At 45.2% G+C, this 15,364-nt stretch overlaps 2 protein-coding genes across 2 annotated transcripts in view; one reads left to right on the top strand and one right to left on the bottom strand.

The window, feature by feature from the left end:
• XPA (xeroderma pigmentosum, complementation group A) overlaps positions 1-2,409 on the top strand; it is a 16,792-nt gene extending 14,383 nt beyond the window's left edge. The window contains exons 6-7 of the mRNA XM_015420680.1: positions 807-924; positions 1,742-2,409. Coding sequence (XP_015276166.1) covers positions 807-924; positions 1,742-1,890 — 267 coding nt within the window. The 3' untranslated portion in view covers positions 1,891-2,409. The remainder of the gene's footprint in view (positions 1-806; positions 925-1,741) is intronic.
• A 1,395-nt stretch (positions 2,410-3,804) lies between these two features.
• NCBP1 (nuclear cap binding protein subunit 1) overlaps positions 3,805-15,364 on the bottom strand; it is a 40,111-nt gene continuing 28,551 nt past the window's right edge. Inside the window, exons 18-23 of the mRNA XM_015420676.1 lie at positions 14,042-14,135; positions 13,121-13,224; positions 12,373-12,487; positions 6,680-6,817; positions 5,719-5,832; positions 3,805-4,449 (exon numbers count right to left, since the gene is read on the bottom strand). Coding sequence (XP_015276162.1) covers positions 4,336-4,449; positions 5,719-5,832; positions 6,680-6,817; positions 12,373-12,487; positions 13,121-13,224; positions 14,042-14,135 — 679 coding nt within the window. The 3' untranslated portion in view covers positions 3,805-4,335. The remainder of the gene's footprint in view (positions 4,450-5,718; positions 5,833-6,679; positions 6,818-12,372; positions 12,488-13,120; positions 13,225-14,041; positions 14,136-15,364) is intronic.

Here is a 15,364-nt window from a genome sequence, read left to right as displayed (position 1 = left end):
CAGCAGTGGCCATCCCTCCGCGGCAGCCGTTTTGTTGCCGTGACCTCCATGCTGTGTCAGAATTCCAAATGCACCTGCTGTTAATATGTACTAAAAAGGGGATGAACGTAACCTGTGTCATGATTAACCTGCAGTTAATTTGTGGTGTTTGAATACAGACAAAGCATTAATTTGATACCGGCTTGTTGCTTCATTCCGTTTCAGAACTAGGGTAGCTAACCGTATGGGTTAAACTGTGACATGATGCTGGCCCCACTCTGCAAGGGGGCCTATCCAAATTGAGACCCATTTTGGTGCACAAGCTTCTTTTATTAAACTGGAATGTTGTGTCTTCAGTAGTGTATTGTTTGGGTCAACTGCTGCCAAATTGCAGCTGATTTACAGGGCTTTCGAGCAAGACCGCTGGGTCATTGTTTTGTTAAAGAAAGGTGGCAAGAGATGAACAGAGGTGGTTTGCCATTGCCTGCGTTTAGGTGGTCTCCCATCCAAGTACTAACCAGGGCCATCCAGGTCAAGGTAACACAGTTATACCAAGTGCAGGAGGAGAGTGAAGTGTAAAAAGACTGAGTGTGTCTGGCTGGTAAACAAGTTTTCATACAACTGGAAGGAACCAGAATGTTTGCTCCTCACCAGTGCAGCCCCATAATGATCAACTCTTTCAGGTCACATTACTTCCTAATTCTACCAGTGTTATAACAGTATTATTAATAAGGCTACAAAAGAGAAGACCACAGAGAAGGTCCCTGCCTAACTTTTTAAAAAAACAATTTTTGTAGCTGAAAATATCTAGCTTTCTCATTTTGCAGGTAATAAAGCGCTCTCTTGAAGTTTGGGGTAGCGAAGAGGCATTAGAAGAAGCCAAAGAAAGTCGCCAAGACAGCCGAGAGAAAATGAAGCAGAAAAAGTTTGATAAAAAAGTTAAAGGTAAAGGATCAGTGGGGTCTAACATCTTTGCCCTCTTCCAATCAGTAAAAGATGATGCTCACATATCAGTGTTGATTTCTTAGCGCACTGACCTTTATTGGTACTTAGTATGGAAGCTACCCGTGTTTTACAAAGCATTACACTTCTGACAAGTAGCTTTGGATTTTATGATGTATCTTCTGCTAATGGCTGTTCCCTGGACTCTTAGTTTACTAGACTGTATCGAAGCGCATTAAAACAAACAGCCCTTAAATGCTGATGTTTTCCTTTAAAAAGGTTTTTGTTTGGCAATTTCCACCAATTCCCCCCCACACACACACACACACTCACTAGGGTACCATTATACTATTCCTAAGGGTCTCCTGACCCCTGGGAACAAAACGTTGAAATTAGAAAACACCAGTCCCTCAACTTACAGATAAGCCGTCTCAATACAGGGTATCACTCATCCTGACATCTTCTGGCATATAGCAGATCTTCAGGTGGTTTTACAAAGCAGGCAAATAAAAACAAATTATGGACATTCATTTAGATTTTAGATGACAGAGAGGGTCAACACATTACCCAAATTCTGATTTTTCCAAAATGTGGCAACTGAGCTCAGCCACTCCCTTCTCTTAGGAAAAGAAGCCTCCAGGAGTATTTGGGGTTGTGCAGTTGAGTTGTTCTCATCCTCTTCTGTGAATGCACGTGCCTACTTTGGGTCCTAAGCTCCCACGGGTGTTTCTGAAGCAGCAGGCCATCTCTGGGCACAAACAGAAGAACTGGGGCCTGTTTGCCTTTTAGTTAGTAAAAACATTCTCCTGCTTTCCACCAGAGCTACGTCGAGCTGTAAGGAGCAGCGTTTGGAAAAAAGACACCAGCATCCACCAACATGAATATGGAGCGGAAGAAATGGTGGAAGAGGACTTGTACAAGAAGACCTGTATCACCTGTGGTTATGAATTAACATATGAAAAAATGTAAATAGACTTGCTTTTGTAGAAAAATGCACTTTTTATAATGACTCTCCAGTAAAATGTATCACTTGTTAATCTTTGCTGTTTTTTAACACACTGAACCACACACTAGTTGAACAACATGTTACATGTGTGGTCTGTTCTCTAGCACCTATTCAGTAATGCACATTTTAAAGCAAGTAATGGAAGGATGAGTGTTCTCAGTACAGAGTTCCTTTGCTTGCAGTAATTTCTCTGTTTTCTTTAGGAGAGGAAGGAGACTGGGTGTATGCTACTTTATTAAATAGTGGCTACTGAATATGTAGCTTTGTGCACGGGTACATGTGGATATTTGGAGCAAGGTGCATCACAATCCTAAAGAGCTACACTGTCAAACAACAGTAGGCAAAGGGCTCTAGGAATAATGGTCACACAATTAATTATCAGGTCTCTTTAGTTATTAGTTCTCATGTAGTGCCCCCATCTTCTGCAAGAGCCCTGATTAAAGTCATGGCTGCCTGTCTCTAGTCTAGGCTGCCACAATCTAATTATGCAGCAAGAAAAGTTAATTTAGTTCTGCCATCTCCAGCATCGACAGTATTTTAAAAATATTTTTATCCTATCTTGATGCAGCTATTATTGAAACATAAGACTACCTTTCCTTTTCCAATGTTGTTTCTTACACCACATTTCTTTGGAATTCTTCATGGCAGGTTTGATGTTACCAGGGCTATTTTTGGGCAGGAACGCACAGGAACGGAGTTCCGGCTGGCTCCCAAGTTGGCCACGCCCAGCAGGAACTAATTAGCATAACAGGCCATACCCAACAGCAGAAACTCATTAGGATTGGCCTAGCATGCAAAGAAATTCCTGCTACAAAAAAGGCCCTGGGTTTTGACAACAAACAAGGTAAACAGAATAACAAGCAAAAGGTGGGTGTGGCTGGATAACCACATTTCTGGTAACATGGAGGTGCGGCCTAATGTGCTAATGAGCCGTGCTGTCAAGGGTGTGGCCTAATATGCTAATGAGTTCCTGCTGGGCTTTTTCTACAAAAAGAACCCTGGATGTTACTATATTCCAGGCTTAGGGCCCATAAAGAAACACGCAATAATTTATTTGATGTAGTATTATGTAACAGTTCTCTTCCTTTTCTTTAGACAGGGAATGGGGGGAGGCTTGTTCAGAAGTGGCATTAATTCCTGCTCAGCTGCTCTTGCCCCCCCCCCCAATCGGCCTCATTCCTCACATGGGCTAGGAAGCTGCTTTTATTTTTTTTTAAAAACCCCAACCCATCTCTCCCTCTTTCCAGGGGGTAAATAAAAGTTTCAGGAAAATGAACTGCAGTCCTGGTCTTAGCTTACGTGTGAGGCTGGTGAAGCAAAACAGCTTCCTTGTGTGTGGATTCACAAGGGCTCAGGGCCTCAGTTGAACTGTGCTGCAGCTCATCTAAAACAGGTACACCAGTGCCAAGTGTGAAGAAGTTAACAGAAGCATTACCTGAGCCACAGACTCATAGAATCAAGAGTTGGAAGGGACCTCCAGGGTCATCTAGTCCAACCCCCTGCACAATGCAGGAAATTCACCTCACACTCCATGCTCAGAATATGGCAAAAAAACCCCTCCAGGATCCCTGGCCAAACTGGCCTGGAGAAAATTTGCTTCCTGACTCCCAAAGTGGCGCTCAGCATTTCCCTCAGGGTCTAAGACAGGGCCACAAGAACTAAGCACTGATGCAGCCCTTCCTGCCCTCCCTCTCATGATCTGCCACTCACAGGTGGCAGTCCAACTCTGAAAAGGTGCTGAGTGATGGCCAACTGGTACAATGGTTATTCCTTACAGGCTATTTTAGAGTGAATGGGATTGTCTCCTTGCATTGTGATCCAAAAGAAACACTAGGCAGTTTTTAAAAAACATATTTCGATTGTATTTCAACCGCGTTTCCTCCAACCGTGAAAATTCATTTTGATAACAAACATATACTCTAGGCTTGACCTTTTCAGCACTTCCACAAGTCCTATGGTTCTCTTGCGAGGAGTTCAGTGTTATCTGCCGGAAAAGCTGCTCTTCAGTCAGGTACACAAGTCTCGAGACTCACTTCACATTATTAGAATGAGGGGACTGGGTCACATGGGGGGGGGTGTCAAGCAAAGATAAATTGACTCCAATTCTGTTTCCTATTTTTATACAAACCATCGAGGGGACAAAACAAATGCTATGATGAAGCCAGCATTCAAACCATTTCAAAATAATTAAAAAAAGTCACACATTATTCCATCCCAATCACCTAGCAGTCGTTAACTAGAGTAAGGCCTCTACCGCTAAAACAGTTCCCCCCCCTTAGAGTACTGTATAGCTTATCTAGGACAGCACAGTAAGCTTGTTTTTCAGGTTAAAAGATGCTGAATCTTCCCGTTTTCGTTTAAAAAGGACAACGTCAATTAGGTCCTGTACAAAAAAAAGTAGTAGTCGCTCAGGCCTGCAACGCGCAGAACTGCTGAAATACAGCCAATATGTGATGATCCAATTCTGCTGTGAACAGAAGGTTCTCCAAGGTCACCATGTACTGCTGGATGGTCTGATGATGCTGCAGATAGGAAAGAGGTATCTCAGTGACTTGTGCCATTGGTCTCAATGTGCCCCCCACTTCCGAGAAAGAAAGCCCACAGCTGGCACTGTAATGGCAACACCTCCCCCTCCTCCCCTCACTGTTTCTTCCCATTGCCGATGGAACAGAAGTTTAGATATGGATTGTTATTGGGCATCCACACTTCCAAATACTACAGATCAAGATGGGCAACTGTGTTAGTCTGTCTGTGGCTGCAGAAAAGAGCAAGAGTCCAGTAGCACCTTGAAGACTAACAAAATTTGTGGCAGGGTATGAGCTGTAGTGGCTGTCCACCCAAAAAACCTCACCCCCTGCCACAAATTTTGTTAGGCGTTAAGGTGCTACTGGACTCTTGCTCTTTTCAAGTCCTACAGAATTTGTGGTTATTTCACCTCATGTTATAGAACTCCAAATGGGAACAAAACACGGGGTCCAAGACAGTCTTCCATATGAAGGCAGGTTTAAACGACTTTAGATGATTACTGTAGCTTTCCACCATAAAATTTATAAAATCATGAGGGTGCAAAATATTAACAGTTTTTTTTTTTTTTAAAAACCAACCCTCAAAGTTATCCACTGGAATAACCCAACAATATGGTTTAAAGTTGTGTTACCGTGTAGAATAGATGACAACCTATGGAATTCTCCGCCAAAGAGGGTACACAAGTGGCCTTCCACGTACATGGACTTTGGTGGCTCCTATTCAAAAAAACCAACCCTCAAAGTTATCCACTGGAATAACCCAACAATATGGTTTAAAGTTGTGTTACCGTGTAGAATACATGACAACCTATGGAATTATCCGCCAAAAAGGGTACACAAATGGCCTTCCACGTACATGGACTTTGGTGGCTCCTATTCACAGCCAGAAGTATAAGCTCTGCTTTTAGAGGCAGCTCACCTCTGCTAACCAGATACCTGGCAAAGTGCTGCAGATGCCTCTCTGCCTAAGAATGCATGGAGCTCCAAGGACAGCTGTTCACAGCCAACAGCCAACACAGCAATTATGTTCCATTACAACAGCTGACTGCTCTAGGCACTATTCTAAAATGCAGAGGATGCCGTAGAAGAATCAAAGTGGAATACAATACAAATGCAATACAAAAGCAACCTTGGAGTCCTTGTAATCTGAGACGTGCGTTTGGGACTGGACTGCCATGTCAAGCCAAGCACACTGTCAAGGGCTGTGACACAAGGAGCGAGTCAAGCTGAATCACAGCTGTCCTTCGAGTTGTGTCCGACACCCACCTGCAAGAAGATCTGCTGCAGCCTCTCTATACAGTTCTTGTACCAAGGCGTGTTTGCATCAATCCCACCTGTTTCACATCGCACGAGGTGCTCTGTGAGGATCATGATGAAACGCTGGAAAGGAAAAACAAGGTCACTGAACTGCCATCGGACCAATGATTTCCAAATTACAGGGAAGTCAGCCTCCACAGACAAGATGATGCCCGTGTTTCAAACTCTGGACCAGAATAATAAGGACATTTGAGAAAGACCATCTCTGAATGAATCATGGGACGATAGAATTAGGAACAGCAGCAAAGTTGTCTGGAAATCTTGTGTACTTCTATCAAAGACCAAAATGCAGATTCTAAGATAGATTTGAGTTGAAGAAGAAATTGGATTTATACCCTACCCTTCACTACCCAAAGGACTCTCAGAGCAGCTTACAATCTCCTCCCCCTCCCCACAACAGACACCCTGTGAGGTAGGTGGGGCTGAGAGAGCTCTGAGAGAACTGCCCTTGAGAGAACAGCTCTGAAAGAACTTGTGACTGACCCAAGGTCACTCCAGCAGCTGCATGTGGAGGAGTGGGGGAATCAAACCCGGCTCTCCCAGATTAGTGTCCGTGCTCCTAACCACTACACTGAACTGGCTCTCCAGTAGCACCTTCGATGCCAATGAGGATTCCCAGGGTATGAGCTTTCGAGAGTCAAAGCTCCCTTCATCAGATAGCTTTGACTCTTCAAAACTCAAGAGCTTTGACTCTTGTTAGCTCATACCCTGGAAAATCTTGTTGGTCTCTAAGGGGCTACTGTACTCAAATGTTGCTGTTCTATGGCAGACCAAAAAGGCTACCCTCCTGGAACTAATTCTGACCGAGATCTTTGCTAAGCCAAGAGTCAAATCCCAGGCTGTTCCCTGCTCACCCTCAAGACTAAAAGTACCAGCTCTCTATTGGCCAGTGAACACTTCAGTCTTTTACCTGGAATATTACGAGGAAGAGGTTCTTCTGCTCACTTTGAGCCGACTCGACTTTTTCTTGCAAGCGCTCTATCTGTTCTTCCAGGGGCCGATCCTCCCGGTCACTGCTACGATCGTCGTCGTCGTCATCGCTGTCTCGCTGGAATGAGGGTTAAAGGAAAACAAGCTGAGTGTGGGCACACTGAGGGAGTCATTTGAAAAAGAAAACTAAGGTCAAGTCAGTGTCTGACTTAACAGACTTCCTGTGGGATGTGGCAGGACAAGTATTTCCACAGACGATTAACCAGCAATTGCACATTCTTGCCTAGCCTACCCAAGCTTTTATTTAGAGCTTGAAGTCACCTGGAGACAGATCTCAGCACTCCCCCCCCCTCCCCCAAGATTTACTCCTATAAAAATAGCAAACTGAGCCCTGTATAACACAACTTAGTGGTCTGGCTCTGTGTGCTCCCAGCTTCTGACAGCATGGGGTGGAGCTTACAGTTACGCTCTGTTAAGATGCCTTGCTCCTTCCATCTCACAAAGCAGTTGTGAAGATCATTTGCATACAATGTGCATGGTTCCCTTATGGAATTCATTACCAGCAGCTCATACAATTTCCACTTGTGAACTTTCCCAAGGCATCTGGCTGTGGTCAGAGTTTGGAAGACAGTGCAAGACCAGACAGGTCTTGGTCTGATCCAAACAAAGGACATAAGAAGAGCCATGTTGGATCAGACCAAAGGCCCATCCACTCCAGCATTCTGTTCACACGGTGGCCAACCAGCTACCTCTAGGAAGCCCACATACAGGAAGACTGCATCATTCTGCCAGTGCTCCCCAGCAACAGATTTAAAGAAGCATACTACATCTGGTACTGGAGGGAACAGATACCCATCATGATTAGTAGCTGCTGATAACCCAGTCATCCATGAAATTGTCCACTCCCTTATAAAGCCTTCCAAGTTGGCGGCCATGGCCACATCCTGTGGCAGGGAGCCCCACAAATTAACTACGTGCTGTATGAAGAAATACTTCCTTTTATCTGTCCTGAATCTCTTACTGTTCAGTTTCAGTGGATGACCCCGGGGCTCTAGAATTATGGGAGAGGGGAAAAAGTTTCTCCCTGTCCACCCTCTCCATGCATAATTTTATAAACCTCTATCATGTCTCCTCTTACTCACCTTTTTTCTAGGCCCTAAGCATTTTAACAGATCCCCACAGGACAGCTGCTCCTGATTGTTTTGGTTGCCCTTTCCTGCACCTTTTCAGATTCTTCAAAATACTTCTTTGGGCACAATGACCAGAACTACAAGTTCCAAGTGCAGCCTCACCATAGATTTGTATTAGGGCAGTATGATGGGGGTAGTTTTATTCTCTGTTCCTGTTCTAATTATGGCCAGCATGGAATTTGCCTTTTTCATAGTAGCTGCACGCTGGGTTGACGTTTTCATCGAGCTATCCACTGCCACTCCAAGGTCCCTTTCGTGGTCTGTTGATGCCAGCTCAGATCCCCTCAGTGTATATGTGAAGTTGGGGTTTATTTGCTCCAATATGCATCATTTTATGCTTGCTCACACTGAATCTCATTTGCCATTTTAATGCCCATTCCCACAGTTGGAAGAGATCCTTTTGGAGTTCTTTGCAATCTGTTTCTGTCTTAACCGCCCTAAAAAAATTTGGTGTCATCTGCAAACCTGGCCACCTCACTTTTTGTTGCTGCTGCTGTTGTTCAGTCACAAAGTTGAGTCCGACTCTTCATGACCCCATGGACCACATCACGACATGCCCTCCTGTCCTCCGCTGTCTGCCCAATTCCATGTTCGTTGCATCGATGACACTGTCTAACCATCTCATCCTCTGCCGTCCCCTCCTTCTTTTACCTTCAATCATTCCCAGCATCAGAGTCTTCTCCCATGAGTGCTCCCTTCTCATTTGGTGGCCAAAGTATTTGAGCATCAGCATCTGGCCCTCCAGGGAACAGGGTTGATTTCTTTTAGGACTGACTGATTTGATCTCCTTGCAGTCCAAGGGACTCTCAAGAGTCTTCTCCAGCACCATAATTTGAAAGCATATATTCTTCAGTGCTTGGCCTTCCTTATGGTCCAACTCTCGCTATCATACATTATTACTGGGAATACCATCGCTTTGACCATATGGACTTTTGTTGGCAGGGTGATGTCTCTACTTTTTATTATGCTGCCTAGATTTGCCATAGCTTTCCTCCCCAAATTCCAGGTCATTATGAACAAGTTGAAAAGTCCCAGTACTAATCCTTGAGGGACTCTGCTGCTCACATCCTTCCACTGTGAGAATTGACCACTTATTCCTACTCTTTGCTTCACATTTTATTGCCAGTTTCTAATCCATAAGAGGACCTGTCCTCCTATCCCATCACTTTGAAGTCTGTTCAGCAGTCTTTGGTAAGGGACTTTGTCAAAAGCCTTCAGGAAGTTCAAAATAAACAATGTCTACCAGTTCATTCCTGTCCACATGTTTACTGACGCTTCCAAAGAACTCTAAAAGGTCAGAGAGACAGGACTTTGTGGAAGCCATGTTGGTTTTTATTCAGCAGGGCTTGTCCTATATGCTTGACAGTCTTATCTTGAATAATGCTTTTCATCAATTCATGTGGAACAGACATTAAACTAACTGGCCTGAAATTTCCTGGATCTCCCTGGATTTTTTTTTAAAAATGGGAGTTACATTGGCCATTCTCCAGTCCTCCGGTACAGAAGCTAGTGCATATCTTAGTTTGAGCAGCAATTTCACATTTGAGTTCTCTAAGAACTGTATGATGGACACCATCTGATCTTGGTGATTTTGTTAAGGTTGCCACTCGTCTATTAGTTCTAGAGCTTTCTCCCGTGTCACTGCTATTTGCCTAAGCTCCAAACTCTCCCCTCCTGCAAATATCCATTCAGGAACACACATTTTGCCTTATATAGCTTCAGTAGTGAAGAGAGATGAGCAGAATTCATTTAGCTTCTCAGCAAATTGTCTTATTGTTCTTTAAAAAAGGTAAAGGTTCCCTTGCTCGAAAGCCAGTCGAATCCGACTCTAGGGTTGCGGTGCTCATCTCCATTTCAAAGCCGAAGAGCCAGCACTGTGCGAAGACGTTTCCGTGGTCATGTGGCTGGGCATGACTAAACACCAAGGCGCACGGAACACTGTTCCCTTCCCACCGAAGTGGTACCTATTTATCTACTTGCAATTTCTTGCTTTCGAACTGCTAGGTTGGCAGGAGCTGGAACTAGAGCTCACTCCATCATGCGGCACCCGGGTCTCGAACTGCTGAACTACTGACCTTCCACAGCCTGCAGTTCAGCGTCTTAACCACTTGAGCCACCACTGTCATCTGGTGCTTCCCTGGCCAATTGTCTGCTCCTAATATATTTAAAGAATTCTTTATTGTTGGTCTTTATGCTTTTAGCGATATGTTCCTCAAAGTCCTTTTTTGCATCCCTATTTGTCTGTTTGCATTTCACTAGGTCCAGGGCAGTCCCACTACGGATTAAGTCCAGGGTTGCTTCTTCTCTGGTCAGTTCTCATGACCAGCTGTCCCAGGGCACAGTCATTTAGGTTATCTAGAAATTGTACCTCTTTGGCGTGACTGTGACATGCACTTATCCAGTCAGCACCCATTATTACAACTCCCTCTCTTTTGGATGTCTCCCTAATTTCATTTTTCATCTGCAGATCACTGGAGCATTTTCCTCAGGGGGCCAACAGCACATCCCCAGTACTAAATTACTTTTGGGGCCCAGTATTGTCACCCACAGCAATTCTGTGGAGAAGTCAGCCCGTTTTAAGATTTCTAGTTTGTTAGACTCTATGCTCTCCTTGACTTACATAGCAACACCTCCTCCAGTACGCCTCTCCCTGTCATTCCTATAGAGTTTGTATCCAGAGATGACCGTATTCCACTGGTTCTCTCCCTTCCACCAGGTTTCTGTTATGCTCACTGTATCTATTTTTTCCCCTTAAAACCAAATACTCCAACTCCGCCATTTTGGGTCGGAGGCAGTGTTCCCATTAAGCTGAGTTAGTGTGAGCTAGCTCACCATTTTTTAGCCTCCGGCTCACACATTTTTGTCTTAGCTCAGGAAGGACGGCTCAAGAGCCAACTAATTTATGCAGTCACCAAATCGCTCACTCACAACTTTAATGCCAGTAGCTCACAAAGGAGAATTTTTGCTCACAAGACTCCACAGCTTAGAGGGAACATTGGTCGGAGGATTCTAGCATTTGCATTGAAACACCTCCACACTGTGTTTCTCCCTAGATATCTCTGGTGCATGCCTTTTCCACTCCAGCCCTTTGGCCTCCTTGACTGGCTATTTTGCTTTACTTTATCCTCATTTCCCTTGTCTGCCCAATCCCCATTTGTGCAATTGGAAGCATTTCCCCCGTTTTTCCTTTGGGACAAATCTGCTCAAACTGGATACTTCTCCTCTCCGGTTGGGTTTCCCACCCAGTTCAGTTTAAAAGCTGCTCTGCCACTTTATTATCATTATGGTTCAAGTAGATCCCTTTTATACAGCCTCAGTTTGTCCCAAAATGTCCTCCAGTACCTAGCAAATCTAAAAGTCCTTCTCTCTACACCAGCATCTCATCCATGCACTGAGACTCCCCAACTGCGCCTATCTAGTTGGCCCTGTGCGTGGAACAAGCTACCTTGGAGATTCTGATCTTTAGTTTCCTACCTAGCAGCCTAAATTTGGCTTCCAGGACCTCATGACTACACTCCCCACATCACTGGTCCCAATACGCACCACAACCACTGACTCCTCCCCAGCACTATCTACCAAACTGTCAGGCAGGCAATTCACCATGTAGCCCACGTGCCCATCACAAACCCAGCAAACAAATTTAAAACATTTTTAATGATCAGATCTCCCACTCTGGCAAGCTCCCCTCTCCTCGGCACAAGAGGATACCTGTTCATCCTCCAAGGACGGACTCCCTTCTAAAGGATCATGTCCCCCTTTTCTCTGAGTGATGCCCTCCTTCCAAAAGGCCCTTGTTATCTGTGACTGGTGAGGAGCCGTCACCCTGGGCTTGGGATGCCACTATCACACCTCTGAAGGCCTTGTCAACCACCTCTCTGTCTCTCTCAGCTTCTCGAGGTGAACTCTTTGGACTCAAGGGAACAAACATGCTCCTTTGAGGGCCAGGAACTCCTTGCAGCCAACACACCTACAATTTCTGTCCAGCAGGCAGACAGTCGTACATGTGACACTCAATGCAATACACTGGATAACCCCCAACCCCTGCGGGCTTTCTGCCCTCATAACTGGTATTTTAAATCTTATTTTGTGGTCCGTTTACCCAGGAGATGAAAAAGGGCTGAGTGCCTCTCCCTCTATGCCCTGTGTTTCTCCGGCGTTGACAGAATATGGGTCAAGTTTTTACTGCCTGTGATCCTGGCCGCTGTCTCCCTTTACACACATCTGAGCTTTCTTTCTGCGGTCACAGGAAAATGAACACATGATGTGGCCCTTACACTGTACCAGACCTTCGGTCCATCAAGGTCAGTACCATCTGCTCAGACTAGCAGTTGCCCTCCAGGGTCTTTAGGTCCAGGTGTTTCACCATCACCCGCCACCTGGCTCTCTTAACTGGAGATGCTGGGGATTGGACCCGTAACCTGCTCCATGCCAAGCAGACACTCTACCCCCAAGCCACAGCCCTTCCCCCTGAAATGTTACCTACACGTTTATGCTGCTTGGCTAGTCTTGCTTTGGCCTCTTCTAGCTCTTTCTGGATCATCACCACATGCTTGTTCATCTTTCGGATGGTGGAGTGTAAGATTTCCCAGATATAAAATCTAGTAGAGAAAGCAGCAACGTAAGCCCTCTTGCTCATATCAGCTAAAGGCCAACACATGCACAGTATTACATTCCCTTACAGAAAGAGAGATAAGAGGCAGGATACTATGGACTAGGGGTAATCAGCCTGCATGCATCATTACTAGACCCTTCCTATCATTAATCTAAAAGGCTACTTCGCACAATGGTAAGTAGAAGCTGTTGAACAAAGAAAAAAAAATAGAATTTTGTGATACTTTCTCGAAGATTTACCTGAAAGACTCTTCACTCACCACAAACTGTTATTTTATGGAAGTTAGCATCCCTGCATCCATATCTCACTTGCAATAAACTCTGAATTATTTCAAATTGCGTGCTCAATAGTTTTAATTGGGGGGGGGGGGGTTAGTAGAGATGAGGCCTTGACCTGGATCGCCCAGGCTAGCCCGATCTCATCAGATACTGGAAGCTGGTTAGTACTTGGATGGGAGACCGCCAAGGAAGTCCAGGGTTGCTATGCAGAGGCAGGCAATGGAAACCCATCTCTGTTTGACTCTTGCCCGGAACATCCCAGGGAGTTGCCATAAGTTGGCTGTAGCTTGACAGCACTTTACGCGCACCAAAGAGATGAGAGAGAGGATAAATTTAGTTACCTAGTAAAGTCATGAGCCAGTTCTGGAGAGAAAATCCAGTTTGCTACTGCGGCACAATCCACAATTTGTGTCCGAATCATCTTATCCACCAGTACAGCGATCATCTGCATTATGGGAATGGAAGACCTTGGTTTAGTTTTCTGGAAGCAGATTCCTTTTTGTAGCCAAAGCCAAAAATAACACAAGGTACCACTTATTTTGGCGGCTGCTTTGCTACCATACTCTGAGTTGTAGGCACATCCCAACACTGCATTCCCAAGATTTCCAACGGTTTTGGGTCGTCCCCCCAACCCCGAAAAAATCTGGAAGCTACATTCCTATGCCACACAAAGGTTTCAGATTTTAAAAAAAATATGTCTAGGAGTTAATACCACCTGTCCTTGGAGTCTTCCCCCCTACATTTCTATAAGTCGTTGTTCAAGATGCGTCCCCTCTTGTGCTGGTCTGGGAGCCAACTGAGACAATATGTGCGCATTCTTTTGAGTGTAAGAATTCAACTGGGTCTCCAATTTTAATTCTGAAAGAAGAACTGTGCCCCTCGTATTAATACCGTAGTGTAGACTTATGTTAGCTATTGTACCCTACTGGAGATGCTTTATACCATCATCAACATCCGAAGTCTCCAAAACTATGGGGATAGGAGTACCAGCCTAGCTTACATGATCAGGCTTTGAATGATCAAATGTGTTGTATATATATTGTAAGACGTGGCATGCTTATTTCCTTGTCCTACTTTGCATATAAAATTGATACTTTTATCTTAGACATGTCTGAGACTCTGTTTCATGGTCTATGTTCTGCCTAAGCAGAGCCTGAAATCAGAAAGTGGGCAAAGGCAAAGCCAAACTATTAAGCTGTCAATAAGAAGAAAGTGACAGACACAGTGGGGGGGGGAGTTGAAGTGTTTGATGAATTCCTCACCTGTGGATGGTTTTTCCATACGTCATACATAACTCTGAGGACGTGGAGTTTCCCTTCATCACTTTCTGCCAGTGCTTTGAAGACTTCACGGAATCTTATCAGAATAGGGGGGAAAACAGGGATCACACAGTGAGCAGTTGATAAGTAAAGCACCTTCCCTCTCGGCCAAAGGGGTTGTAGCACACCTTGGGGCCTACGATAACAACGTGAAGTGGTGGGGAGGAAGAGAAACTGGCCAAGGTCTCCCCAGATCATTCCACAATTCCCATTTCCACTCGTCAAAGGAGAACCTTACCATGAATGGGAAGGGGGCAATACCAAGCACTCTGCCAGTCCCCAACAAAGGAGTCAACACTTGCTTTCCATTGGAAGCCAGCAAGGAGAAGGAATGATGTGGGGACACCTTTCTCCTCACCTCGAGCATCTCACGCAAAGCCTGCCCAGTGGTCACAGGCAAAATACCAGTTCAGCACTGCTGCCTTTGTCTGTGCTGAGGCCGCTGTCCCTTACTCTATCCTTCCACCACTCACAAACTCCACAGATGGGCAGAAAGCAGCAAGGGACAGTCAGGCGCACAGTCACCTCTCCCCACCAGAGGCAGAATATGTGTAAACCTTTTTATCCCTATATAAGTCAGTAGTTCAAATTATAAAAGTGGAACCCACCCCTAAATGTAAGCGTCGTTTTGGCAAGTTGGTCCCAAAATGTACAACATGCTACCTCTTCCCCCCACCCAGCACTGAATGCAGGAATCTCACATCGATCCACACTGAACAACCCTAGCTTTCTTATGTTCTAGTGGTTATGAATACACAGCATTGCTGAGCAGCAGACTATTTCATGGCCATTTTGTTACAAAGGCAAAACCAAGGTGTGACACCCAGCCTCCCAGAGCCTTGTCTCCTTGCTCACCCGGCTTCCCTCCTTCCAGGCGTTGCAACAGCAGTGCGTTCCAACACAGAGACTGCTGCTACGCACAGTAGCAACTGATTATTTTATCAAGGGCCAGCATCAGTGGCTTTTGACCCACCTGCCAATGCACACGCAAAAGGGCTCTTTGATCTCCTCTTAGCCAGTGGGAACAGACTGCCCATCTCTCCCCAGATACACTTGTCCTGCTCATTTCCCATTTACCCACATCAGGAACCTTTGTGGCTGTTTAGATTAGAAGGGGTGGGAGTCTGAGAGGCCTTTGCCCATGGTCTCAGATTGGGAAGAAACTGGCAAGATGCACAGAAGTGGGGAAGAATCTTGGGATCAAGGGCCATGCAGGGAGCTCCTGGGAATGTATCCACGTTCCTGAGCTGCCAGCTACCTACGTTG

Source organism: Gekko japonicus, unplaced genomic scaffold, assembly GCF_001447785.1.
Source record: "Gekko japonicus isolate JY-2015 unplaced genomic scaffold, Gekko_japonicus_V1.1 scaffold1242, whole genome shotgun sequence".
NCBI lineage: Eukaryota > Metazoa > Chordata > Lepidosauria > Squamata > Gekkonidae > Gekko > Gekko japonicus.
The sequence above is the reverse complement of the archived record's forward strand: the minus strand, read 5'-3'. Positions and strand labels throughout refer to the sequence as shown.